The 26134-nt window shown below is 38.4% G+C and overlaps 1 protein-coding gene across 1 annotated transcript in view; it reads right to left on the reverse strand.

The window, feature by feature from the left end:
- LOC104152992 (dimethylglycine dehydrogenase, mitochondrial) overlaps positions 1–26134 on the reverse strand; it is a 46169-nt gene that overhangs the window by 3632 nt on the left and 16403 nt on the right. The window contains exons 6-14 of the mRNA XM_068926153.1: positions 23972–24220; positions 22573–22771; positions 17778–17947; positions 17481–17634; positions 16409–16574; positions 13973–14103; positions 12299–12516; positions 11174–11331; positions 10064–10123 (exon numbers count right to left, since the gene is read on the reverse strand). Of these exons, the coding sequence (XP_068782254.1) occupies positions 10064–10123; positions 11174–11331; positions 12299–12516; positions 13973–14103; positions 16409–16574; positions 17481–17634; positions 17778–17947; positions 22573–22771; positions 23972–24220 (1505 nt within the window). The remainder of the gene's footprint in view (positions 1–10063; positions 10124–11173; positions 11332–12298; positions 12517–13972; positions 14104–16408; positions 16575–17480; positions 17635–17777; positions 17948–22572; positions 22772–23971; positions 24221–26134) is intronic.

Raw genomic sequence — 26134 nt, forward strand, 5'->3', positions numbered from 1 at the left:
AGCTCTTGTAAATCTGAAGCAGGAATTCTATTCGTTTGCTAAGTGTTTAAGGAAAAAAAAAAAAAAAGAAGTACTCCTGAAAATGCCAATAATACTATTTCTGGTAATGTTCTTTAATTTCTGTAGAGAATCATAACGCTTAGATCCTAGAAGCAGATTTAAATACATTTGTAGTTTGTGTTCTGCTTCTGGAGTGGAATTCAAGGGGTTCTAAAGTGCTGCAGCCTGAGAACTGTTCACTGGGACACTGAATTGTTATTTTGCAGTAAAAGCAATCAGAATTACAACCAAAACATTATAGTTGTACTTCGAAATAGATTATTATGCAGTTAGTTCATGTGTTCTTATTTTTGTAGGTCTTGTTCAGCTTCCTGTATTTCTATGTGTAGGCTCAAAAGAAATTAAGTGCTGATGAGTTTTTGAAATTTGAAAGATTGGACTCTATAAGCAGTTGTAGAAAACAATTTATGAACCAGTTAGGGACCATTTACTTGGAAAATCAAGGTAGACCAACCAAAGACAAGGCAGATATTGCACATGAAGATCATAGGTGGCCCCCTTTGGGGAAAGATGGCATGAAATACAGCCCAGATCAGAAAAGTAAAGGACCCTGAGCATTAATTTTAGAATGTAACTGTCAAGATACTGCTGGAAAAGATAAAGCAAAGATCTCAGACCAAACCATACCTAGCTACTGGCTAGTTCCCTGTCACTCATAACATTGGCAAGTCTACAAAGCAGAGCACTCAATGATCTGATTCCTATATATGCAAACGTAGTATCTGATACTCAGTCTCAAGGGAGGTGACTGTGGCACCCAAACGCAGTGCCAGCTGACCTAGGGCATACTCACTGGCCTCCAGCTGCTGCTCTTCCATAGGTCTTGTGTTATATTTGCCAACCCAATATGGATGTTACTGATACACTAAGTCATCTAAAACGGCAGTATGAACGCCTGTAAATTCACAGCTTTAGGTCTCTTAGTAATCAAAGAGTGGTAACAGACAAAAATCTGTCAGAACTAGCTTCTGACAGCGTTCTTTCACAGTGCCCTTTTCCTATGTTGTGTCACCCTCAAGTCTTCCAAAAAACAGTTTCAACCCTTCACTTTGAGAATGCAGTATCACACAGCACCGATACAGCTACTGCTGTACCAAGAGCGTGGCTTCTTTTTTTCTGGAGTATCCAGATACCAGTAGCTGAATAGATGTAGACAAAGGTGAAACTCAGCTCTTTAAAAAATTTCGGATTTTCACAGTGATTTTTTTTCCAAGATTCTAAGTTAATTTACCCCTCTATAAATTCCTCATTTACAAATAGAAAAACAGTTTCAATAAAGGTTAATGCAGCAATCATAATTGGAGCTTTGAGTATGACCTGATAACAGATGTGTACTGCTTTAATGGTTCACTTCAAGATTAACTGTAAAGATGACAGTTAACTCATGCTAATATACTAATTACTGGAACCTTGAGGTGACAGCAAAAATAATTTTGACTTCTACTTGTTAATTACCTATTAGTAGTATATATGGAAACTATTAGAGCAAGCAGGTTGCAAGTCTAAAATCAATGTATTTTTGGATCATTCTTTGCCTATTCATTACAGATACAAAATGAAATTCTTACTCAATTAATTCCAACTGGGCAGGCTTGGGCCACCTGGAATAAACCATTTTATAGTTCTCTTGCTAACTGAAAATGGATTTGGGAGGCTGGCATGTAGTGGGCTTGTTCTTTTTTGGTTTATTTCCTTTGGAAATAGCAACTTGATATTCCTTGAAGGTTGAAAATATTCTTGTCTTTTTAGAATTCGGAACTGGAAAAATAACCAAAAGGTAACCTGGGATTCTCAAACTCTGCAAAAAAATATAAATACATATATACTATTATGCATTTTTGATTTGTGAGAGTGCATGTGTGTTTGTGCGCATGTACGTGTGTGTGTGTGTGTGTGTGTGTGTGTGTGTAGACATGAGGTCCCCTCTCTCCTTCTCTCTCTCCGTCTTCCTCTCCTTCTAACTTAAAGTCTGGCTATTCTTGGTAACAACGGCTTCCTGTCTCTAGAAGGAAATTAGTCAGTTTGGGTATTGCCTCTATTTGTTTTAGCTAGTCACACTAAATATAATGCAAGATAATATCTCATTTAAAACTGTAGCCTATAATTCACCAAAAGAACATTTGCAATCAACAGAAGAAAAAAAGATGGAATTGGAGGAAAACCCTAAACAATTCGACCTCAACCAAATGTCAAATTTAAACCTGTTCCCATTCTCTCATAGTTTTGAAAGAGTAGTCACTTGCGATGACATGTAGTAACAATCTAAAACTTTTACTACTTAGAGTAAGATGAGTCCCAATAAGCTAAGCCTAAAATGCAGAAGAATTCCATTTTCTCGGCATGAGCTCCCAAAGCACTAAGTTGAGTCAGATGTGCTTCACAGTAAGCAAAAAAACTTCTTAGGAGCAAAATAACGGCAACATCAACTATTTAGCTTCATATAATAATATGAGTGCAGTTCACTAGCCAAAAATAAAAATGGTGGGTTGTGCATTTTACTGGTGTTATCTAGCATATAAATTATACGGAAAATTGCATTAAAATTTTTCAAATAGCATATAGTGAAGGGGGCCCACAGATTATCTCATCTGTTAACATATTGTAACATATTGGACATTTGTGTTTGCCTTGCCCTTTTCCTCAGCAGATTTTTATTTGTGTCAGTTACCATATGCTGGCCAGTGCAAGATAAGGTTTTTTTTTTTTTTTTTTTTTTTTTAAAGAGTTCAGGAGTGATTAACCAATGTGGTTGTTTTAGGCACAACAATGTATCCTGCAAAGTTTAACTCACAGCATGTAATTCAAATACGCTTGGCTTTCAAGATCATACAGATCCTAATTCTAAACCTTCCAAAAAATCTTGTATTGCTTCACAGAAGCAAAGGGATAGAAATTATCTATAAGACTTCCACTTTTTTTTTTTCTTTTATTTTTCTTTTTTTTTTTTTTTTTTTTAAGATTGTGCAGTAGGAAGAAAGGTATTCAGCAGTTTAGCAAAATAAATTCTGGGCTTCTAGGAAGAAAAATGTTATATCCATTCAACAAATAATTGTCAACAAAGATATGCAACTCTCTCTTAATAATGAAACGCTGCAATTTATTTGGTATGCCACTTAGGACTTTTGGCTTACTGCCAAATTATGTACACAAAGCCACCCAACTGAGTAAGGCAGCACCAACAGCTGCTGCAATCTGCTATAACCAGTGCATTACAACACACTGGAGACAGCATCCATATAATATTTTGAAATTAATTATTCTTAGTTGGATGCTCTTGAATAATTTCAGGGCAGCACTCCAAATGATAACCCCCTCACCAGGGTGATACCTCAAGATCATTTGCCTCTGCAGGCAGCAAATATTTGACAGGTTTCCTTTTTCTGCAGCAAACCAAAGCTACCGTTTACACTGCACAAAACAGTTTTCTAAGGGAGATATGGCCAATCAGAATGAATGGCACTTGCAGCAACTGTTCTTTCACTCAAGTTTGCCTAGGCCATTCTTGTAAGCAAACAGCCACTTCAAAGAAACGGCTATGAGAAAAATTACTGATGAAAAATTGAATTATTTCAGCTCAAGATTCCTAGCTCAGTGGGTTCTTATCCACTAAACCCCCTGGGAGTGACCTAGGTATGCACTTTATACAAACAATCAAATCACTGCACATTTTTTCCAATGTATTTTATACTTTGTGTAAATTGATAGAGTAAATCCTCTGTCACCAGGACTCTCTGGATTTCAAATGAAGTAACAATAAACGACAATTCAGCTCCTAGATTTTAATTTGGGTAGGAGGATTTAGAGGAAAAAGTCCAGTGAGTAAATAACTTATAGGCATAATAAATGGGTAGCAAAAGAGAGCAAAACAAAAAACTTACCCCTTCTCCCTCACCACTAGATACTTGTGGGCCTAGTACCTCTTAGCCATCACTCCATCCTTTTTACAGATTCCTCTGTTTTTTCCCAACTTCCTTATCCCTTCTTCAGTAAAACCTCTGCTCTTACTTCTTTCCCTCCTTTCTCACTAGGAAAAGGAATGGCACAAAACACAGTCTTATTCCAGGCTGTGGAGCAAGGTCAGCGTTCACTCCAATGCTCATACTCTCTGAACAGGAGGGACGCAAGTAGGAGAAAGAGGAAGAAGCAAAGGCAATGGCAGTAAGGAGGAGTTGCACAAACTGTTGCTGGTCCACTTGTCCAATATCAAAGAGTTGTACGACTGTTCCCAGTAGACCTAGCAAGTGCCAGGTGTTGCATCTGTTAAGCCTGCCCTATTTTGGATTTTAGATATGAGACAATAAAAATGAACCATTTGCTATGATCAGGCAAAAAGATCCCACTTTGAAGTCAGCGATTGCTTTACTAAAACAATTTCACTTAAGAACTGGAAAAACAGGAGCAATGGCCACAAGTGGTTATTTTCCTGCTTACCCTTTCTCACTCCTAGACTCCACCTTTCTGAAACCCTGGAGCATCCTTCAGGTGGAAAGGCTTTGATGTCACCACTGCTTAACAACGCTACTGGCCATGAGACCTAAGCATAGGGTTACCAAGAGTTACTGGCTCAGATCAGTAGCATTTTACATACACACTTATACGAATGACTACATATGATACAATGCTGCAGAGAATCTGAGCCAGCATAAACAGCCTCCTTTCTGCCACCTTCCCCACCCTCCTCACCTGGCACTGAATGGTGCTAGTGGCCAGAAACCCTTAGGTCCAATGGCAGAACTCACTAAAAACTATTCTGCTAAGGCTCCCTTATGGAAGATACGCTCTCTTCAGTTGTGCCAATTCAACCTTTTTGGGTGTTCTTTCTCAAAACTGCATCTATAAAATGATGAAAAATCACCTTTTTCCTAAAAGAACGTACTGTTATGTGCTTTAGTAAATCACGACACATCACTTTAGAACATCATAACACAAAGAGTTGGGCTGACAGAACCGAGGGGCAGTTCTGGCAGAGGGGAGAGGAGAGAAACAAACAGCTGGAAAGAGGAGGAACTTGCTACCAAAAGGAACAAAACAGGGGAAGCACAGTCTTAAAACTGCTCATCTGAGCTTACTATGAAATAACAAGTTACGTGTAGGTATGCTGGAGGTCAGGTCATGCTCAAGGACTCTATCTTTGATTCATAGTTGATCACCCGTCTGCACAAAGCTGTTGAGCATGACATTCAACTTCTATTCATAACGAATGAGGGAGCAATTAAATCCTCATCTGTGTAACAGATGCAACAATAAAAGCCACCACAGAAATCAGATGCCAAAGTCAGAAGAAGAGATGGAACTTGTATTCTAAAGGACTTTTCTTGACAGCTAAATGCAGGCAGGTACTGAGTATTGCTGGTGGAGATGAGAGAAATAGTGAGAGGCAGACAGGGAAAGGAGCTGGAAACAATGGAGGTAGTAAACAAAAATTCTGGTATAATGGGCTGTTAGAAAAAGCAAAGGGAGAGAGATTTTGGCATAGAGGCTTGGAATGGAGAACAAAAACTGCCCCGGTTCTGTAAATAAACAGGAGTGAAACAAAGAAACACCTGACTCTGATAACAGTATCTCCTCTTAATGGCAACGAATGCCAAATATTAGCTAACCACTCAGCTCCAAGTCTGGAAGAGTGCATCAGAACAGAATCCTAAAGGGATTTTCATTATCTATCTCATTCTCTTCCTAAAGAGAAGCTGTTGCTGCAGAGAGTGCCCAGGAGATGGCACTCTTGTATATAGCATAAAAGACATTTTAAAAACAGTTACACAGAGAATTTTGTTGCTGTGTACTCGTGATGATTACTGGCACTACTGGATTAACATGGAAAGCCATTCTGAAAGAGTTCTTTTCTGTGAGAGTTCTATTCAGACTAAGATGGAGATTTGCACCGTAACATGAGGTTTATTGGGCCTGCTGGACCATTATGCTCAGGAGAAAATAGGCTATTTTAAGAATATTGTATTAGCTGCTAATAGAATCTAACAGTAGAGAAGAATGAAAAAGCACATGCTAGCAGTTTTTGATGACACAAACAGCTTCTGAAAAGAGGAAAGAATTTTTTTTTTCCCCTCTATGTCAATAGTGAACATAATAGGCAGTAATATGTTTAAAGTGTGGCAAAAAAGATCTAGGATAGAAGACAGAAAACATTTTTCTAATTCAAGCATAGTGAATCATTAGACTAGATTGTTCAGGGAGACGACAGTATGTCCAGGACTGGTAGGTCCTTATAATTTTACCTATGACTTTTTATACATACAGCTAGGTAAGCACAGATATAGTTGACTCCGTCATAGAATAAGGGACTGAAGTAAATTAACATCTGGAGATTGCTCGTTATTTCTATAATTATATCTGGAAAAGCAGTTAAAATTAAAATAGGATTTTGAAAAGTAAAAAGCATTCAGAAGTAATAAACTATAGCTCTGACCATATGAACCAGAGAAAGTTCAAATGTGTGGTAGAACTCAAATGACATTCTGGGATGTGGAGCAAGTAGAATTGCAACCTCTTCATCTTTAAAGATATTCTGTGAATTTCCTGCCACAGAGACCACTAAGAATCTGTTAGATATTTAGTAGCAGAGTACCTATTCATGAGATGAAAGTATTACTGAGGGAAACTACCTAACAAAGCACAGTTAAACCAGTCGAATAAACAAAAGACAGTAGGTATTAAAAAAAATCCCACCTCTAAAACATACATTTTTTTGGACATGTTAAGAAGACAATGTACACTCCCAAGTAGAAAATTAATTGTTACCATCCCTCCACTTTGGTTTAATCACAGCCCATCCTGCTCATCTGTGCAAACAAGCAACGAACACCAACAGTCAGAGAAAAAAGGAACATCAAGCAGAAGCTAGAGGAAACCTAGAACGATACCATTTCTTCAGCTTTATTGATGAAAGGAAGCTTGCCACACAAATGATAAAGAAACAGCTTTACTTATTGCCTTGTTATAATTCAATAGATCATGAAAAGACATTTCAACTTAAGCTTTTAAGAGTTTCTCCTGTCACTCATCACAAATAGAACAATTGGTCCTTATGTTCTTGAAGATGACAGATGCTCTAAATTTGATAAACAAAGACATCAGGATTTTATTGGGAATTTACCTTTCTTCATATTTATATCCCAGCTCTCTGAATGTCCTCTTGTGGAAATTAAATTACTTTTTGATTGTATTACTTTCATTGGTATTTGGTTGTTTACTCACTTTAATCTATTTATAGACTGTTCACATCGTCTAAGACATACCACTCAAGATTCACTTATACTGAAGGCAAGTCCTTCTGTTCATTTTGCAAGCTCTTTCAGCTGTCTGTCGCACATTAAGAAGCACGCTCTACCAAGTTGCAGAACGTTTGATTTTGGCCTTAGTTTATAAAGAGAGGAGCGCTTTCCCCAGATGGGGGCGCACGCTTAAAGGAAAAATCCCTGTCAGAAACTTCCCACAAACTGAGATGTCAAACAGATTTAAATGAAGTTGAAGTTGTCTGCTGCTTTCAGTTTGTGTCCTGTTTCCTTTTTTTAAAAAAACAAAACAAAACAAAAAAAACCACACACACAAAACCCAACTTTCCTGAATAATAGGAGCACAGATAACAACAGAGTATTTTGCTAGTCTTCAGTCTTGCTGTCCGCTAAGGAATGCTGAAGTCTATGCCTCGCCAAATGGACATCAAAACTAAAAGCAGGGAATTGTAACTACAAAGGTACTCAATAACGCCAAGCTGCCAAGAAGCAGAGTAAATAATCTCGCATGGTGCTTCGTGCTACAGTGTTTAGACTGCTAGCACTATCGGAGTTAGCTCAGGTAGCTCTGCAGTGTCACCATATAGTTGCAACTGCCCTCATCTCTGAGTCCACACATAAACACAGATTATTTGTTTCTTCACATTAGTTCAGCAATACTGGCAAATGTTTTAGGCTGACATCCTGCATCTACAGTCAAGTTTTACTCTTTGCCCATAGGTGTACAATATGAACATCTGCTCCAGAAACCTGTTCTACCTCTGCATCTTAACCTTGCAGAGAAGCGTGCAGAACAAAGAATCAAGTGCTTCATACATGTTAGTGCCTTCATATGTTCTGCATGGGCATCCTGGCAAATAACAGCTTTACCTGCTTATACTAACAAAAAAGAAAAACAGCCATATTAAGTGGAAGTGGAAAGACAAACTAGTAACAGTAGCACTATTTTTCACTGCATTCCCCTGCAATCCTGGTAATGCTCTCCTTACTACACAACAGTGCTTAAAGAGTGAAAAAAACCCATTATCCTGTTATATAAGACTCTGAATTTCCTTCGCATGTGTCATTTTCTGTGGCTAGGGCAAAATTATACTACTCAGTCAAGACAGTTAGGATTCCACTATACATAGGATCTCCGCTGACTCCCTGGGAGCACCATACCCTCCAGTGGATGAACTCCAGAGCTGGGCATGAGTAAATTTAGAACTTCTGCTTTATGTTAGAGCACAGACTGATGTCAGATTGGGACAAAACCGGATGTTTTATCAGTCCTGCATAGGTTAAAGAACTTGTATAATGTGTATAGATAGGTGCAGCAGATAGAGAGAAAAGGCATCTTCCTAGGCTCATTCCTGTTTCTGCCAGATAACTTGTTGATATTGATAAAAACACCATTTTAGCTTTGGCATCTCACCATAATTCTTGCCTACCTAAAAATTAAGATTTATTGCTTATTTGGAGCTGTGATCTAAAATTTGAGATTCTTTTCATCAGTTCCATGGTGCTTCAGCATGACATGACGAAAATATCAAGTGTCACTCATTATCTGACCTATTACCCTTTCAAATATAAAGTGAATATAAATAAGAAGAGAATCTGTCCCTGAATCATATCACATCCTTGTAAAGGCCGAGCGCTTCAGAAACGCTTATTTTTCTTCTCACCTTCCCCTCACGTAAAAATGTTGGTACTTTTTCCATTTTACAGATGAAAAACTGAAGCATAAAAATTAAGTCAGAAGCAGCCCTTCATTTAGGATGCCTAACTTGAAATGGCTAGGATCTGACTTTTTAGGTTACAAACTTCACATCCACTGTGCAGGCAACTGCTGTTTGAGTGAACGAGCTAACTGGTAGCAACAGATGGCATTAGAGCCGTACAGGAAAAGATTTCACAGCGTTTCACAGAAAGGTCCTCTCTTTGACCAAGAGTTTGGATGCTTGGTCTGGTTTTGTTTTGGACTGGAAAGGAGTAATGACAATTTCTGTCAATCTTAGACTATAAGCAGGGTTTGTTTTGCCAAAATATTATAAGGAAATGGGGGTGGGTAATAAAAGGAGATTGGATAGTATGTCTTCATTTTTACTGCATATTTAAATACAACTACTCCCAATCTCTGAACTTTACATCAGACAAGAACAAGTTGTAATGAGTGCACCTCTTCAAAAATTTTATGAACAACTACATTTTTTTTTAATAACCTAATCATTTATCTTACATTTGACTCATATCCAAGTTGTCAGTCAGTAGTTCTTCTGAAACACCTGTTGTTTTTTCAGTAATTTCTGTACCAGAGTGGGAGTCAGGGAAAACGATGCTACAGACAACTCCCTTAGTAAGAATAAGCAAATAAAATGCTTTCTTTTTTGCATAACATAAACAGGCCAGTTCAGCTTGTGCATACATACTATATGCTTTAAAAAGTACCTGACCCAAATTTCTCTAGAAAACTATTTCATTTAAAGAGTTACTTTCAATATGTTAAATTTCCCATAGTCAAGACTAAACTGAATATTTGCAACTTCTTGATCTAGTGTATAATTTTCTCAGTAAGACTTATGGGAAAATATGAAACTTTTAAAAATAAAGTAATTACTCTTATATACAGTGAAAAAAGATGTTCTTCTCATTTTCAAATACCTAATTTGTTCTACACATGATGACATTTCTCTTTCCAAACACTTACAGAAATAATCTTGAGATAATAGAATGCTTTGAAAATAATGCATACATACTTATAAGCATAAGCATACCTTGTTTAGCTTTATAAAATATTCCAGTCCAGCTTCCAAAGGATTAGTGTCACAGTTCATCTATTAAAAAAAAAAAAATCCATGCATGAGGGATTGTCACAGCTTTTGTTTCTTTTCATTCTGTGCATCCTTCTACTTATTCCTGGGTCAACATCTTCTACGTCGCACTCGTGCAACTTCCATTTGAATGCACTGTGAGCGTGTGCCTATAAGTGATTTTCATCAGAGTACCTACTATTATCCTTAATATGAGGTGTAAATATATAAATCATGCATCTGAGTTTCAGCGTGCAAAATAAATACACATTTCAGGCAGAAACCAGATTTTTGGTCAAAGCAGAATCAAGCCCGCAGAAGCTCAAATAACGGAGGTACACACATTAATTGCAACACAACAGAATGCCTTAGCTGATGAGGACAATAAAAATACAATGTCAATTATATTTACCACCTGCCCTTACCACCACCTTCACGGTAGGGGGAGTGATTTGTCAGGCAGCATTTGGAGCTGGACTGAAAATAATTATCAGTGGGCAAAGGGAAAGGATCCGTAAATGCCGGGTATTTCAACTTCCTGAGTTCTTTCCTTTCCAAAGGAGTCAGGAAAAAATTCAGGTAAGCAGAAATTATCCTGATTTTCCATAAGTTCTTCAGGCCACTTGAGCAGTTCCTTATTGTGAGTGAGCAAATTTGGCAGACACAATTTAATGGGAAATGAAAAAGTTCAAAATACATCATGAAGCAAGAATAATTGGCCTCTCATGACATAGTTATTACAGAAATAAAATATCTGCACAACCTATCAGCCAAACCTTTGATTTCAAAACGCTGGAACTCAGCAAAACCCTCATAATTTTGTTATATTCAAGAGGAAAAAACATCAGTGAATCAAAATAAATGTCTCTGCCAGAAATGCAATCAAGTATATTAGTTATTTTATCTAGAAAAGACACTGTTTCTGGTTATAGTAATTTTCCCTGCTCAAAGTAAATTTTCTTTTCATGCCAGAACTGGAACAAATAATATCTGTGTCAGCTCTGACTAAAAGCTGTATAGTCATAATGAAATAAAGAAAATAGAAAGAATTACAAAAATATTATATTTGCTGACCTCTGCCCCCCAGGCTCGGAAACCCTTTTCCAACCTTAAAGCATTCAGAGCGTATGTTCCAAAGTTGTCGATTTGCTCTTTTTGGCCAGCTTCCATGATAGCACTGTAAAGAGCTACAGAATCTTCTTTTTTGTGATAGAGCTCCCAGCCCAGTTCACCTGTTATACAAACAAGATTAATAGATTAATCAACTCAAGAATGAAATAATCCTAATAAACGTAGTTCTATCGTTGGTACAAAGTAAGGATGAATGCTACAAATACTAATACGCATTCTGGGCTCAGTTGTGCTGTCATATAGAAAGCCAGATTACCTGCAAGAACCACTAAAGGATTTATGTGATAGATCTTAAATGGTGTACTATTATTCTGATTTAAACTATTAACTGAAGTCAAGGGAAAAATCAAGAATAACTGAAAAGAAAAGGACATGCAATAAAGTCACAGTGAGAGATTAAGCTTAAGGGCATTACAAACAGATGATGAATTGGCAAGAGAAGAGCAAATGTAAATGACTGTGTAAATAAGGATAAAGGCAGTATATTATCATATTCAGTATGATGGAAAGGAAATACGAATTACAACTTCAGCTCCTCCAGACTGCTCTGAACTTTAGTCCACTGCAGTAGAGATGAACATTAAAAGAAATAAAAATAAAAAGTAACCGAGGAAAACAAATGCTTAGCACTTCAGTGTTACGTTTTCAAGGCACTTGACAAACACTAATATTTGGTAATCCAAAAACAATTCTTGACGTTGGTTTTGCAGCAAATACCACAGAGGTTATCAGAACTGGCCTTTTGTTCTGTAAAATAAATATTTACATGGAGGAGTATTCTAGACAAAATGGTCCTGGAAAACACAGTGCAGACTCTGGCCAGATCACATTTGAAAATCAGTGTACTGTGTTTCCTCACACATTTTTATATATATATATAAAATTATATATATATATATATATATATATATATATATATATATATATATTTTATTATATATATATAATGTGGTGAACCTATTGCTTATGAGCACATAGTGAGATTTGTTTCTCAATGCTGTTTTAGTTACACTTATTACTTTATTTATTTACTATTTACCTTAAGAGTATGTTTTCTCTAAGGCTTACCTGTGTAGGATATCCTAACAGCAGTAACAGCAATATCACAAAGTTTCAAACGTCTGGACTGGAGGAACTTAAATGAACTGTCACTCAGATCCTCAGTTGTCAACTTCTGGAGGACATGCCGTGCGTATGGACCTGCTACACCAAGTACTCCCATTTCATCTGTCATGTTTTCTATATCAACTTTGTATCCACCTCTGACCACCTCTTCTTCTATCCATCTGCATGTAAAAGACAACAGTGAGGTTAACATTTCCATAAATAGTATAACTGATTTAGATAAACATTAGAAAAGAAGATTTTTTTGTTAGTATTAATCTTCCCAGCAGGTCCCAGTCCCTTCTCAAAACCAATGGAAGCATATGTGCTACATTAGTCAGTCACATCCGTTGTTGGTGTAAAACAGTGTTTTCTGCTGAGATAATTGGTACAGAAACACAGGCATCTGGGATACAGCAAGGAAAGGGAAGAATTTAAATGGGTGGAACAGTACTTTCAAGATAAGGGGAAGAAATGATATCAGAGGACCTGACACAGATTTGCCTTTGGATCCACTAATAAAAAGTCAGCGAATGAAGAGAGTAAGCAATAAACATGATGAACATAAGAAATCTCAACATAAATTCTTCTGTTAACATAAATGTACAACTGGACTTACTGTTCCTGATACAGTATTTAAAGTGCTGGCAGGAAGTTTAGTTTTGGGTCTCGGTTTGATCAAAAACATCAGCTGAGTATTGTCTTTCAGGAAGCTCTCAAAATAAATGAAAGGAGTATATTTAAAATCTTACAAAATGCAGTGTTAAAAGAACTCAGGCACAGGGCAGAACCAAATGGGGCTGCTGAAATTCTTGGGAAGTAAATGCATTCAGCCTGGTTCTGCCTTTTTTACTTGTATTTAATGCTTTAACGTGTCAATGGTCCTACTGATTCCCATGGGACTACTTATAAAACAATACATTATTCACCATGTATTGGGGGTAGCAAATTTCAGTCTTTTATGTTTTGATTCATTTTAAGGACTGATCTGTCAGCGAATTGCAGATTTTCTTCTCCAGTAAGAAATACGCTTTTTTAGTATGTGTGTGCAGTCACTAATAGCACCAGAAGTTTCACTTACAATGCACATCTTATGAAAAGCATTTTAATGCAATCATCTTGTAAGTGTTTCCATCTCCTTTCTTTCTTTCATTTCAGTTTGTGATTCCAGAGCCCAAAAGCCCAGAAAGCATTATCACAGTATCAGGAAGACTGCACTACCCATCTGTATTGGCTAAGTCAGTGCCTCTGAGGTTACTGATGTTTAATGCCAATTTTCTTTTTTGTGTAAGAGAAAACACTGGAAAGGAACAACCCTACTGTGTTCCACCTCACAATGCCAAACACAAACAGGTCCAACAATAAAACAAGAACCACTTATACTAAAGTAGATTACATAACTATCAGTAAATTGCCCATCTTCTTACACAAAGAGCATTCTGATATGCAACTGCTTATACTTCAGGATTCACTTCAACTAAATTTATAAGAAATCAAGATCAATCAATACGTAGAATTCTCTTGAACTCAGTGAAATTTCTCTGAGAAATAATTAAGAATTTGGCCCCTAGTCAAAATGTTTCTATGTTACTGTGACTGTATAGTATTGTGTACTTACTGTATCAAAATTAAACTTACCGCAGATCATGGAGTTCTGACCCAGAGCCAGTCACAAGCATAAATTCTCCGGGATACAACTGAGAGACTGTTAGCTCAGCATAAACTTTTCCTCTTGGTGTTAACATATGACTTATATTTGTAGAACCCACCTATAGAGTACAACTTATAATTATCACAGATGCAAAATAAAACATTTTAATTCTTAAATCTTTGAAAATACACGGAAATATTACTTTGTACTAAAGCTTTCAACTATTTTACTTTACTTAAAAGAATAACTTTTTCTATATTTGTTCTGCTATGCCAGAATAGGAGAGGACAGATACACAACTGGCTGGGCTTAAACTTTACAGCGGAAATTTCACTTTTTCTTCATAGAAAAGATTATATTTTTGAAATTAAATGAATCAGGGCCTCTATAAGTATTTGTTAAGTATATATTATACAAGGCTTTCTTAAGCCACAGTGGATTGAAGAATGCATTTTCAACGTGAACAAATCCAATCACTTTTAGTTTGATGACCATCAGAATAAAAAATTCTGCTTCTGTTATTGACATAAATATTCTTTTTGAATCATGCGAATAAAGCTCTCAGATCTCAAAGGGATAACATAATTTGCCCCATATAAAAACCCATTACTTTAAAGAAAGAAATATTGAACTGCCTGATGATTTTGTGGCCCTGTGTAGTGGCTAACTACGAATCTCCATCTATGTGTATCTAAGTCAGGTTTCTGTGTAGAAATGTGAGCTCTTGAGGTAAAATTTCCAGCAACAGCTACTAAGCTGTGCCCATAAAACGTATGCACGTTCATCATCCATACAAAGAGAAGTGTGAATGTGCCATAGTTGTTGTGCTTGTCTGGTTCCAGAAGCAGAATTTAACCTCTTCTGTTTCATCCTGCTTTCATGAGAAACTTGTCAATCACCCAGTCGGTGCCCAGATTGCGGACAATGAATGGGAAAAGTAAAAAATACTGCAGATATTAGAATTCTTTTGCAAGGTCATATTACATTAATATAGTTACATTACAGGTACATAGTTAAATCATCAGGATCTGATGCTAGTCACACCAAACTTGGTTGTGATATAAGCGTACCTTCATCAAATTATTTTACAATGCAGACAAGCATTAAAGGTACCAAAATTAGACTGTGTGTGCTTAAATAATCAACTGTTGTGAATGCTGGATTTTCTAAAGCGGACTCATAAACTGTTTGTTCTGTTTTACTGTTTGTCTTTTTTCTTCCCCTTGGCAACACTGATTAAATTTCATAAAAAACTCTAGCTTTTTCTAATAATTTCCTGTTTAATGTTGTTTTCCCCACCACCACATACACATATATAGCAAGTGTTATCCACGTCACCAACTGACATAGTTACCCCCACTCTATCCCAGGCTACAGAGAAGACAAGCAGGGAATTTTTATCTACTGTGCCATCACAAAATTAATATAAGTTAAGAAAAAAAGAAAAAAGAGTAAACACAACAATTTAGGTTGATCTTTATCCTAAGCCTACTGGACACCACTCTTGTGTACAGCAGTCCCATTAATTTGGGTCTGACCTCTGAGCGGATGTGCCTACCTTCATGACTATAGCCTCCATCTACTTGCTATGCTTCCTTCCTCTAGTGTCTGAAGCACCTAAAACCATCACCTACACCAAAAACTTAGTGAAATTCTGTGCTGAAACAAGCAAACCACATGGCTATAGCACTAAAGAAATGAATAATCCGCTGACTGGAGGTGCATCTCTGAAGTTACAGACACCAGATGAGAGTGGTTGACAAAGCAGGAAGATAAAGGGACACACAGAGCACTACCATGAAATAAGGGCCAAGAATCAGAAACTTGGTGTAGTTAGTCACAGTGTGCCTTTTTTGCAGAGTCACATTCGTGGAAAAAGGATAGCTGTGAGTTTGAAAGCTGAGCAGCCTGAATATTTGCAATCCAGCCTGCTCCAGGCAGCAAGCCGTGAAACAGGGCTGGTATGAAAGCCACGGAAAATAAGCATGGGTCACATGTAGGAAAACTGTTCCCTTGTGCACCCACGATCATCTTGCTATAGTCAGGCAAGAGCACATTCCACTGGTCTCCTCTGCCGCTTGAAGCTGCCCGAAGCTGCCACCGCATGGCATAGTCTGACAGGCAGCTCCCAAACTCTTCTACTGCCATTGTGAAAAAATTCCAGGTGAGATTCCCTTGGCCTTCTTTCGATAACAGATTTCTGCCAAGGGACATTTCTGCTTGGAGCTCCTCTAATATAAACTCTACTGTTCATGCTCTTAATTAAGTAAAATGAATCTCCTGACACAGGAATTTCTCCAAGGGACCTGAGTGCTTGGCATCTGAAAGACATTGTAACAATATTATGCCTCATTTTCCATTTCTGAAAAAATTTCTTAATTGTCTAAATCCTATATTTAAATTGTTATTACTGTCCCATTTACCTTTGGAATAACATTTGCAAACAGATGATCCACCAGTTTAACAGAATCAGTGCCTTTTACTTTAAACTTGCCAAATGGTGACAGGTCAATCACACCGACTTTCTCCATAACCTGCTTATACTCACGACCCACAGGGTCAAACCAGTTTGTGCGCCGAAAACTGGGCCTGAAAGAGAGCGTTGATACACATAAAACATAATTTGGCCATTTTATTCTCTTTTCAGCAAAATGTAGTCTTCAGATTCTTCAGTTTGAAAATCATTCAAAACAGATGGACTTTCCTAATTTTAGGTAGCTTAGCCAATATTTTCCTTAGTCTAACACAGATTAATTATTAAATCCTTTAACAACAGAGTAAGATATGGGTTGATGTTTTATCATTTATTTTGGAGAATAAACTATGAACTGTTCAAATGTTAGAAGAACTAGCAGTCTTTCATTATGCAATCATGGATAAATTTACAGCAGGCTTTGTTGCTGAACCATGTATTTGAGTTTAAGTGTCAACAAGTTTTACTTTCTGAACAACAGAGCGTGTCTCCTTTTTCGTTTGTGAGCCTCATTTAGCTTGGGACTCCAGCAGTCCTGCAGAAAACATAGGTATCTGCTGGACACTCTCTGATGCAAGCATGTGATTAGGTAGGCAGGCACAGAGAAAAAGTAAAGGAGGACTGGGTTCCTCCTTTCCTAAGGATTACTGAGACAGGAATAAGCTTTTCCATGAAAATATGTGCTGCTGATCAAGTAGGGAGCAAAGAAGAAAATACAAGTCTATAACGAATAAATTTTTTTCTAATCCCTTCTGTGAGCTAGGCTATTCCATGATACCTCACGTCCACAACAGTTACAAGATACCTCGATGCGTGTCTCAGAACGTCTACGCTATTAGAATGAAATGGGTTCTAAAATATGAAAAACAAATCTGCTTAAAAACGATAATGGAAGAGCTACCTAATAGATATACTTTAGCTGAAATGAATGATAAATGTATACTTCGCATTAAGTTCAATTCTGCTGGCCCTTGCTGCCATGGCAATTTACCAAGCAAAAAAAGACGCAATCTTTCATTTACTTGTATCCAGTCTCATCTCCAGGTTTGTAGAACCAATGAGGTTGTTCCCATCCTGCATGAAAGCCCATTGAACATTTTGACTTCAGTAAATCATAAAGCCCACTGACTCTTTCTGTTGGTCTTCCAGCAAATCTTTCTTCTTTAGGATAACCAACTAGAAAAATAAAAAGAAACATGGCATGCTGTACCTCACTAAGAGAGAACACATAATATGTATATACACACAAATGTCTAGAGCCAGCCCTTTCTGAAATCCACTTTCAGGATATAAATAAATTTTAAAAATGATTGTCTTACCAATGTTATTAAATCCGTAAGATTCTCTTGCTTTGGCCGCTGTATATTCTGTGGTAGCCCACTTTCCATAGCGATTTGGATCTAATTCTATCAAGTCAAATGGAGGCTCCCCCTCAAGGATCCAGTCACTGAGGTACTTTCCTATGCCTCCAGCATGTATAATGCCATACCTTAAAAATAGTAAAAGACCTGCAGTGCTGAGTCATTTTTATCAATACCAGCATTTATTACAAACACAGCTTCTAAAATATTTTGATTTTTTCTTTCCTCTTTTGTTTTTGTTCTGTTTTGTCTTGTCCTGTTTTCAAAGATTAACTGCTTCATCGACAGGTAGCTCTACTACCACACTTCCAGCAGCAAAACTCTATTGCCAATGTGTTGGCAATTCTGGTGCTTAAAGTTATAGGAAGCTCTTTCTTTCTCTGAAGTTCAGAATTTAATAATCCTTTCTCAAGTTCTCAAACTTCTGATTTCCAGAAAATACATTTTCTAGCAATAGAACACCTTTTCTTTTTTAATCCTGAGATTTGAAAAACAGACTGAGATATTCCAGCAGCTGCAGTGAATATTTGCATTACAGTGACAAGAGCAACAACAAAAAAGATCAGGAGACAGCCCTAGCAAGACAACTTTAAAGAATGGAAGCTCTCACACTTGAAACACCAGGAGTACTTTTTATACTGCTCCACAGAAAATAAGGAAAGGTGGAGGAACTAGGGAATAGAACTAGGAAGCTTTTCTGCAGTGGTGTCAGAATTAAGGGAGAGCTGCTTTTTCTCACCTGGATTACCTTCTCTGTCTTCCACTATAATCATGGACGGAACTGGTTCCATGACATTTATGCTAACAAAATATGCACGTAGAAATTCTCTGCTGGCAATCTGTAGCAAAAAACCTGTCCTGTTTCTACCTAACGAGTGTGTGAAGGATCAGACTGTAGAGGAGATTTCAGATTTAAGAAACCTGTATTAAAGGAACAATATCAGACAACAGAAGTAGGCATTCAAAAATTAGGAAATGAGAGATTTAAGGGTCCCTTAAACCTTTTTGTACATAAGGATCATAATTAGAACTTTCAAAATGCTTGCCATTTTGATTTCCATAGGGGGAAGGCTGTTTGTTAGACGTGCTCCAGCCGGGTCCCTGAACTGGACAACTGGGAGACAAGAAACTTTGGTGTGTTGCAATATGCGTATGTCACCACCCCGTCTAGATACGGCCAATCAGTACTGTGTAATGCTAAACGACAGGCATCTCAGATTGGACACCGAAACTGAATGGTTTAACGACAACTAATTGTTAATAATGAATGATGTGTAACTTGTGATTTTAATATCTCTGTGAATTAGTTAGTTTACCATGCCTAAAAAGGTGCCAAAATATTGCTCCATCTAGGGGGCATGTGAAAATAAATTCTTTGCTATTTGTGAAATGTTCCAATGAGTACCACAGAAAAATCCTTGATGAAATACTAATTCTGTCCTGAAATCAAGTTTAGATTAGAATGTAGTAATTAAATCACAGAGATTCACACTGAATAGTGAAGCTAAACCAAATTTGAATTGCTGCCATCAGCTCTGTGTTCTGAATTCTATGCCCTGAATTAAAGAGGCAAAGATCTCACAGAGAAAAAAAAAGGATGTAGTCATTTAATACTAATGCATATGCATAAGGAATTCAGATTACACAGGCAACTTAGTTCTGGGACTTCCTAACTTCAGAATGCTTGACTTCATAATCTTCATGAGATTACTTTGATATAGTAGCTTTTCATCTGCCATTTTTTAAAAGTAAAATGGAAAAAAAATAGTTAGACCCATGAGGTTATTCTGCCAAACACACTCCTGTTCAGCAGAAATCCTCAGATTCTCAGTACAAGGTTGTATCACCACAGCTGACGCGCTAAGGACTAGTGCTTGTAGCGTGCCCCCCTGTAAGTACTCCAGAAGAACTCGCAGCTGCTGGTGTTAATTAGGCAGTTCATGGGCACACAGTTCTGTGAGCACAGCTACAATGCTCCCAGGAACAGCTCCTGCTCCAGAAGCCAGCTTAAGCCTTCCCGCACTATTTGCTGAAGCCAAAAGCACTGGGGAACAGAGCACAGAGACCACTGCGTGACTGTGGTTGGCAACAGACCAGATAACAGCAATGCTTTTTAGCTTGGGCTGAAAACCGCTGAGCCAAAGGCTCAGGGTAACCCTGGGGCAAGACAGCCTGGGAGGCAGCCCTGAGGTGTGGAGTTGCCAGTGCGGGCACAGCACTGTATCTGGGCTGACTGGTGTCTGCAGAATGCAGAGCTTTTCAACTCTGACTCTGGGCAATGAGGTGATCCCGTTCGTTGCTCCCAGCGGGGCCTACATTATCAGAGATTTTCAGTTACCTGAGCTGCCCAGATCCCTCATCACCTCAGCTAATAGAGACCGGACTGTGGTTAATACCTCCACTGCAGTTCTGCTACACACGAGCAAAACATACGCTTTGCAGGGTTGGTATGTTATAAGTAGCTGTAAAGGGTAGTACAGCTCAGGAATCTCAGTCTTCATATGAAGATGTAGAGAAAATTGTGCTTTAGTGAACACAGACCGCCCTCTCTTTTTCTTCTCTCCCTCCAATCCCTGCCAGACTTGCTGCTTTCTGTGCTATCTTCCATACTGTCCCTGCCCTATTCTTGTCTCTTACTTGCATATGATCCCTTATTTCACACCTATTTCCCACTCTGCAGTTTCTCCTTCCACTCCTTTCTCCTCGGCAATCAGAATCCCCACACTCCCTGGTCTCTTTTCTAGTGTCTCTCTCCCAAGTTCAGCCATTTTCTATCTCCTTTCTGCAAGAAAAATCCTGTTCTGTTTCTGGCTGTAGAATACCCTTGTAAGACAGAATTCAGGAGTTTTAGTGCAAGATTTAGTGAGTCTCTATCAAGTATCTGTGAACTATAAGCTTTTTAAAGGCTTGTAAATTGGCCTCGTGGGTAGATTTTGTGAAGAATAGCAAAAAGGCATATCCGTTGAAGAAAGGACACTTCTGCCAAATGTCAAGTTCCTTCTCAGAAAAATCTTAGCACTTTTCAAATGAAAGATTACACCCCAAAAAACTTAACACTGACAAAACAACATACTTTCCAATAATCTCATTCTGTGGAATGATTACACTGCTTTGACTTAAAATTTCCTGAAGAAAATTCTAGCCTACTCTGCTAACATTTTCAAAGCTATAGGCAACTGAAAACAATCTTAAATGGGAACATTGAGCAACCTTAATAGTAAACAGTGCTGCAAACCCTGCTAACGATACTTATTAACTACTTTGCACATTACACTGCCTAACTGCTGCTAATTTTAGATGATAAAAATCCTCTGAACTAACAGCACTAAGTCCTCTGTCACAATGTCCCTGCTAGTTGACTGTGAGATAAGGATTGCTAATGCACACAAAAAATTACAACACTGGTAGAAACACTGCAGTGACCCAGAAGCATGGAACAGAGAGTCAACAGTCCCTGAAAAGCAGACAGAACAATCCAATGACAGACTGTCTTCTCAGCAACCTAATTGTGACCTGTGTCTAAACTTTTAGAGATTATTCAAATTCCTGAAATAAGTTTTTTTAAGAAAATGAAATGCGTAATACTGATCTTCAGTTATTCCTAGATGGAACTTTGTTTTTTCTCCCATCGAGGCCAATGAAGGAAGAGCGGCCCCAAAGGCTGGCAGCATAATTAACAAACCAAATCAGTCTTTCTGCTGAACTAGGATTAGGCAAACCACTTTTGTAACTAGAAGTCCCGAAAACGTTACTAAAAGATAACAATTTTCTTTCTTTCTTTCTTTCTTTCTTTTTTTTTTTTTAATCCAAGCAGCAAAGGTGAGTACCTTTCACAATGAACCTTTGCAAAATTACCAAACTTTCAATTTGGGGGCCTAGGAAAGCACATTAGTGATACTGCTTTATCTTATAATCTGAGGGTTTGTTTGGTTTGGACTGAAAGAAAACTGGAAAAAGCTGAGCTGGATTTTAAACAGCAAATTAGGCAATTGGGAGAACAACGTAAACAGAACATGTTCAGTAACATGTGCCTGGAATTGTAATTAGTTCATTCTAGTTATCTAAAATCAATGAGTAAACTAAGAGAAGTCAGTAAGAGTTTTACCACTGACTTCACTGGAGCCAGAGCATATACGATGCAAATGGCATTCAAAGAAAATATTAGAATGAGCAGGAGAGAATGAGCAACACCAATAAGACCTACTCTGTGTCTGTAACCCTAAAGCAGCTAGTCACCCAGGATGCCAACAGTGCCTTCTGCTTACTATGCCTTCAATTCTTCACCCAAAAGTCAGTATCTTGTATTAGTTCCCCCTGTACCATTCATTCTCACTTCAGTGACATCATTTTCTGCTTACGCCAAACGCTTATTGAAAACAATGCAATTCAAAGCTATTCATAAAATGAACTGCAAAGTGTCTTGTAAAGCCCAGCACCTTTATAGCTTTAACTTCCTGCACACACAGTACCAAGTACTGCCCACTTCTTGCTGTTCTCTGAAGTGTCACTAGCTTCGGCCTTCAGAAGAAAGGGGGTAGAAGGAAACAAACTGAAAAACAGTTAGAATTATGAGGAAGCAGTAACAAAGAAGGAAGAGCTTGTAATATGTGGGTAACGACGATTAAGGACATTTACAATTACACTTTACATACAGTATGTGCAAAAAACACCCCCCCGAACCCACAAAAGTTTGCAGTCAGACTGCCATTTTAACAAGCTGATGGACAAAAGTTGTAGCAATGAATTTACTCACCCAAAACCAATTGCTACCCAGTAATTTCTGACACCCTGATGTGGTCCCACCATAGGAAGAATGTCTGGAGAATAGGTGATAGGACCCGCAACTGTGTTTATGATGTCTGCTTGTTTCAGAACAGGTACCATTTCCATAGCAGCCTCAACATGCTCCATTATTCTGTCTAAATCAGACTCAAAAAGTTCTTTTCCAAAACCTGCACAAATATTTGACTCATATTATATATTTGTTAATTGCACTGAAAATACTTATACTTTCAATACAGTTATGCAATCTCTATGTATCATAGTTATATGGAATTCATCAGTATGTTCCAGCCTTTCTCATCCTAAATGAGAAAAACAGTGTGCATAAACTCCTAGCTACCTGCAGGCTCAAGTTTACTGTCACTGCATTTACACTGTCTTTTATATGTATTTGTTTAACCGTAAGGTCACACAAATTCAACACTGAAGTAGGAAGGATGGCGAAACACAGAACTTCCTTTTGCGTTAATAAAAACTGCTTATTTTTCTCAATATGTCAACAATCTGAGGAGGAAGGAAAGATATTGCCTGTGTCAGCTTCTGATTTTCTTGGTGTTTCGTGAATTCCTGGATATATTTCAACCTTCAGTCTGGACTCTGAGCATTATTGAACATCGTTTTGTAGCAGGACTTGACAGTAGTGGAGACACTAGGCTGAGGAAGCTATGACAGAGAATTCCAAAGCCCAGCAAGGCTAACTGTTAATTGTTCTATGCTAGGAAAAAATTATTTTTTAAATCAGCAAGACCACTGACTTAAGATCACTTTCTGTCCAGAAGTGAACAGACAGCTGGGACCTAGATACAACACAGTAAATTTTTATAAATAGCAATAAGATGCTTGGGGTTGGTGTTTTTTGGGGAAAAAAACCTACAAATCTACAACTCTTGCACTTATTTTTGAGCACAGCATTTCATCTAAGACACTCATTTGCTGAACCTGTGTTCCTATTTGACAACTACATTATCTCTGGGGGAACAGCCAAAAATCCAAAGCCCCTGCCGGTATGCTGGATAGAACTATAGCTTTGAACAATCCCTATTCAGGTGAAAAAGGCTACAAACCACAGATTTAATAACTGCATCTAATCACAACACACAGACACCTGTTCAGAGAGCAGGGCTAGACAATATTTTAGATGTATATTTTGGGCCTATCTCAACTAATCTTTTTGTGTTGCCATGTTACTTCTATTTACTCTTAATTAGAGGTTACAAACATTCTTTGAAAAAAAAGTTCCTACGCTACAATTGCACATCGCAAATATTTTCCATTTTCCATCACGTAAGGCAGTGTGACAGGGTGGGATATATACATATTAAATGGCACGCTAGTGCTTATCAGTTTAAAGAAAAAAGTGTTTTAATTACCAGGTGGGACTCCATTTGTTACCCATGAGTCCTGTAGCTTCATCTTCTCCTGTCTTTCATACGGACCAAATAAAAGTCCATCCCTTTCTTGCCTTAGATAATATGATCCTTCTAAGTCACGAATCACAGGCAATTCTCTTTTCAGGGCTTTCACTTCAGGGATACTTGATGTCACAATATACTGGTGATGAACTGGTATGAGCGGGTGCTGCAGACCAATCATCTTGCCTATTTCACGGGCCCAGAAGCCTTCAGAAGACAACAAAGTATGAACATTCAAACACTTATTTCAATGAACAGAAAATAACAGTAAAAAATTTTCAGGAACCACTCTACTTTACTGAAGGTGAGAAAGATATCATTTTTTCCATACTTTCAATTTTCAATTGATCTTTCCTACTATTCAGCATAATTTTTCTATACCCTCCATAATTTCACCTCCTTGCTCCCAATTATACCACCATACATTGTTCTAGTATGCAGGTGTTCAAAAATAAAGCTGAAAAAATATAAATTAAGCTTCCACAAAATTCACAAGGGAATTTAATTAACAGTCCCACAAACTCCATGGTTTATTTCCGTAGACTACGTCTGCACTGCAGTTCTAACACAAAGTCAGATACACTGAAAAGCAGAATAAATTATCTCATATCATACGTCTTAACCTAGTCTCTTGAAACCAATCAATGAAACCAGCTAGCACACTTACCCAAGAAGGCATACAAGTTCTAACACTCCAACAGAGCACGGCAGTACTTTTAGCCAGCTAACCTCAAGAATTTAAGTCTCTCTCCTCTTTCTCATACATCACATGACTCGTATTAAGTTTCTCATGTAATAATCATTTCATTACGATGTTCCTATTGGTGAGCAGTCAGCATGCTCTCCCACAGGTGTCCAGCTAAAAGTTCTGATACAAACTGCGATCAGAGAAAGTGAGCAGCAACTTCCCTGGTCCTGAGGCACACTCGGGGCCCTTCATGTAAACTACTAGGCATAATTTAAAGGCCTAAGTCTTCTCTGTTAAGGTCCCTCAAGACTAGCTGTTTCTAGCTGCCAAGGTGCATCCACGTAGAGATGTACCTGTGTCAAAGCTAACTGTGCCAGTTAGTTCTGCCAGGCATATTCACTTCGGCTCTGCATCATGGCGCTAAGAAGCTTGGAACATCCCTCACCTCACTCTCCTAACTCTTTGGATCTAGGAATGGAGGTCCAGAAAATAGGAATGGAGGGGGAAAATCCAATGAAGCAGCAGTCCCAGGACAGTCTGTGGGGTTGAGAATCAGTGTTGGGGGAAGGCAAAAATGGAAGAACAAGAAGAGGTAGTAGGGCCTTTCAAGTAAAAGGCTATGTGCTGATGATCAGCCAGTAGAAGGAGGCAGTTCAGCCTGGTTCCTGTGTAATCAGATAATCCCAAACTCTTTATGAAAAACCGTCTCCAATAAGACTTGCTACCTTACACAGCTGCCCCTACACCTAGAACTTATGTTCACGATGCTTGGCTTAACATGCAATTTTTTTTTTTCCTTTTTACTGCTTACTTAGCTTCATATTTAGATGTTCCCACCTCCATCTCCACTTCCACACTCTCCAATAAATGGTCAAAATTTAACTCTCAGGGCCCTGAGGGTACTAACAAGGCTTAATAGCCCTGACAAGTCTCACCCGCAGCCTCTCTGCACACTCCTGCCATGGGCCTAGGAGCCCATTTCAGCTCAGTTGCAGGCGTTCAGTTCCTGCCTGAGCTACGTTGCATGCGTGCCTATCTGCAGCTCAAGTTGTGTCACAGCCACGCCCACGTCTGGCCATGGACCTCGTTGATCCAGACACTGACCTGCAGGCTGGGTTCCTGGCTTGGCCTCAGCCCTGCCTCATTACTACAGACCTGCCTGGTGATCACTGGGCTGGGTCTGACCTTGGTTACCCTTACTGGGCCTGATCCTGACCTGCGCACTGACTTCCTCGTTTGACCTTAGACCTTCCTCATCACTACAAGCTTGTCTGGTGATCTGGACTCTGAGCTGACCCCAGCTGCCACCTCCATCCTGCCCCGACTGCCTCGCTGGAGTACTGTAGGACAGGGCCTGGCTGGCAAGGCCCCTGCCAGGCCGACCTTGTTCCTATGCTTGGCTCCCAGTCCCTCGGGGAGCAGCCGGCCCTCAT

This window comes from Struthio camelus, chromosome W, assembly GCF_040807025.1.
Source record: "Struthio camelus isolate bStrCam1 chromosome W, bStrCam1.hap1, whole genome shotgun sequence".
Taxonomy (NCBI): Eukaryota; Metazoa; Chordata; class Aves; order Struthioniformes; family Struthionidae; genus Struthio; species Struthio camelus.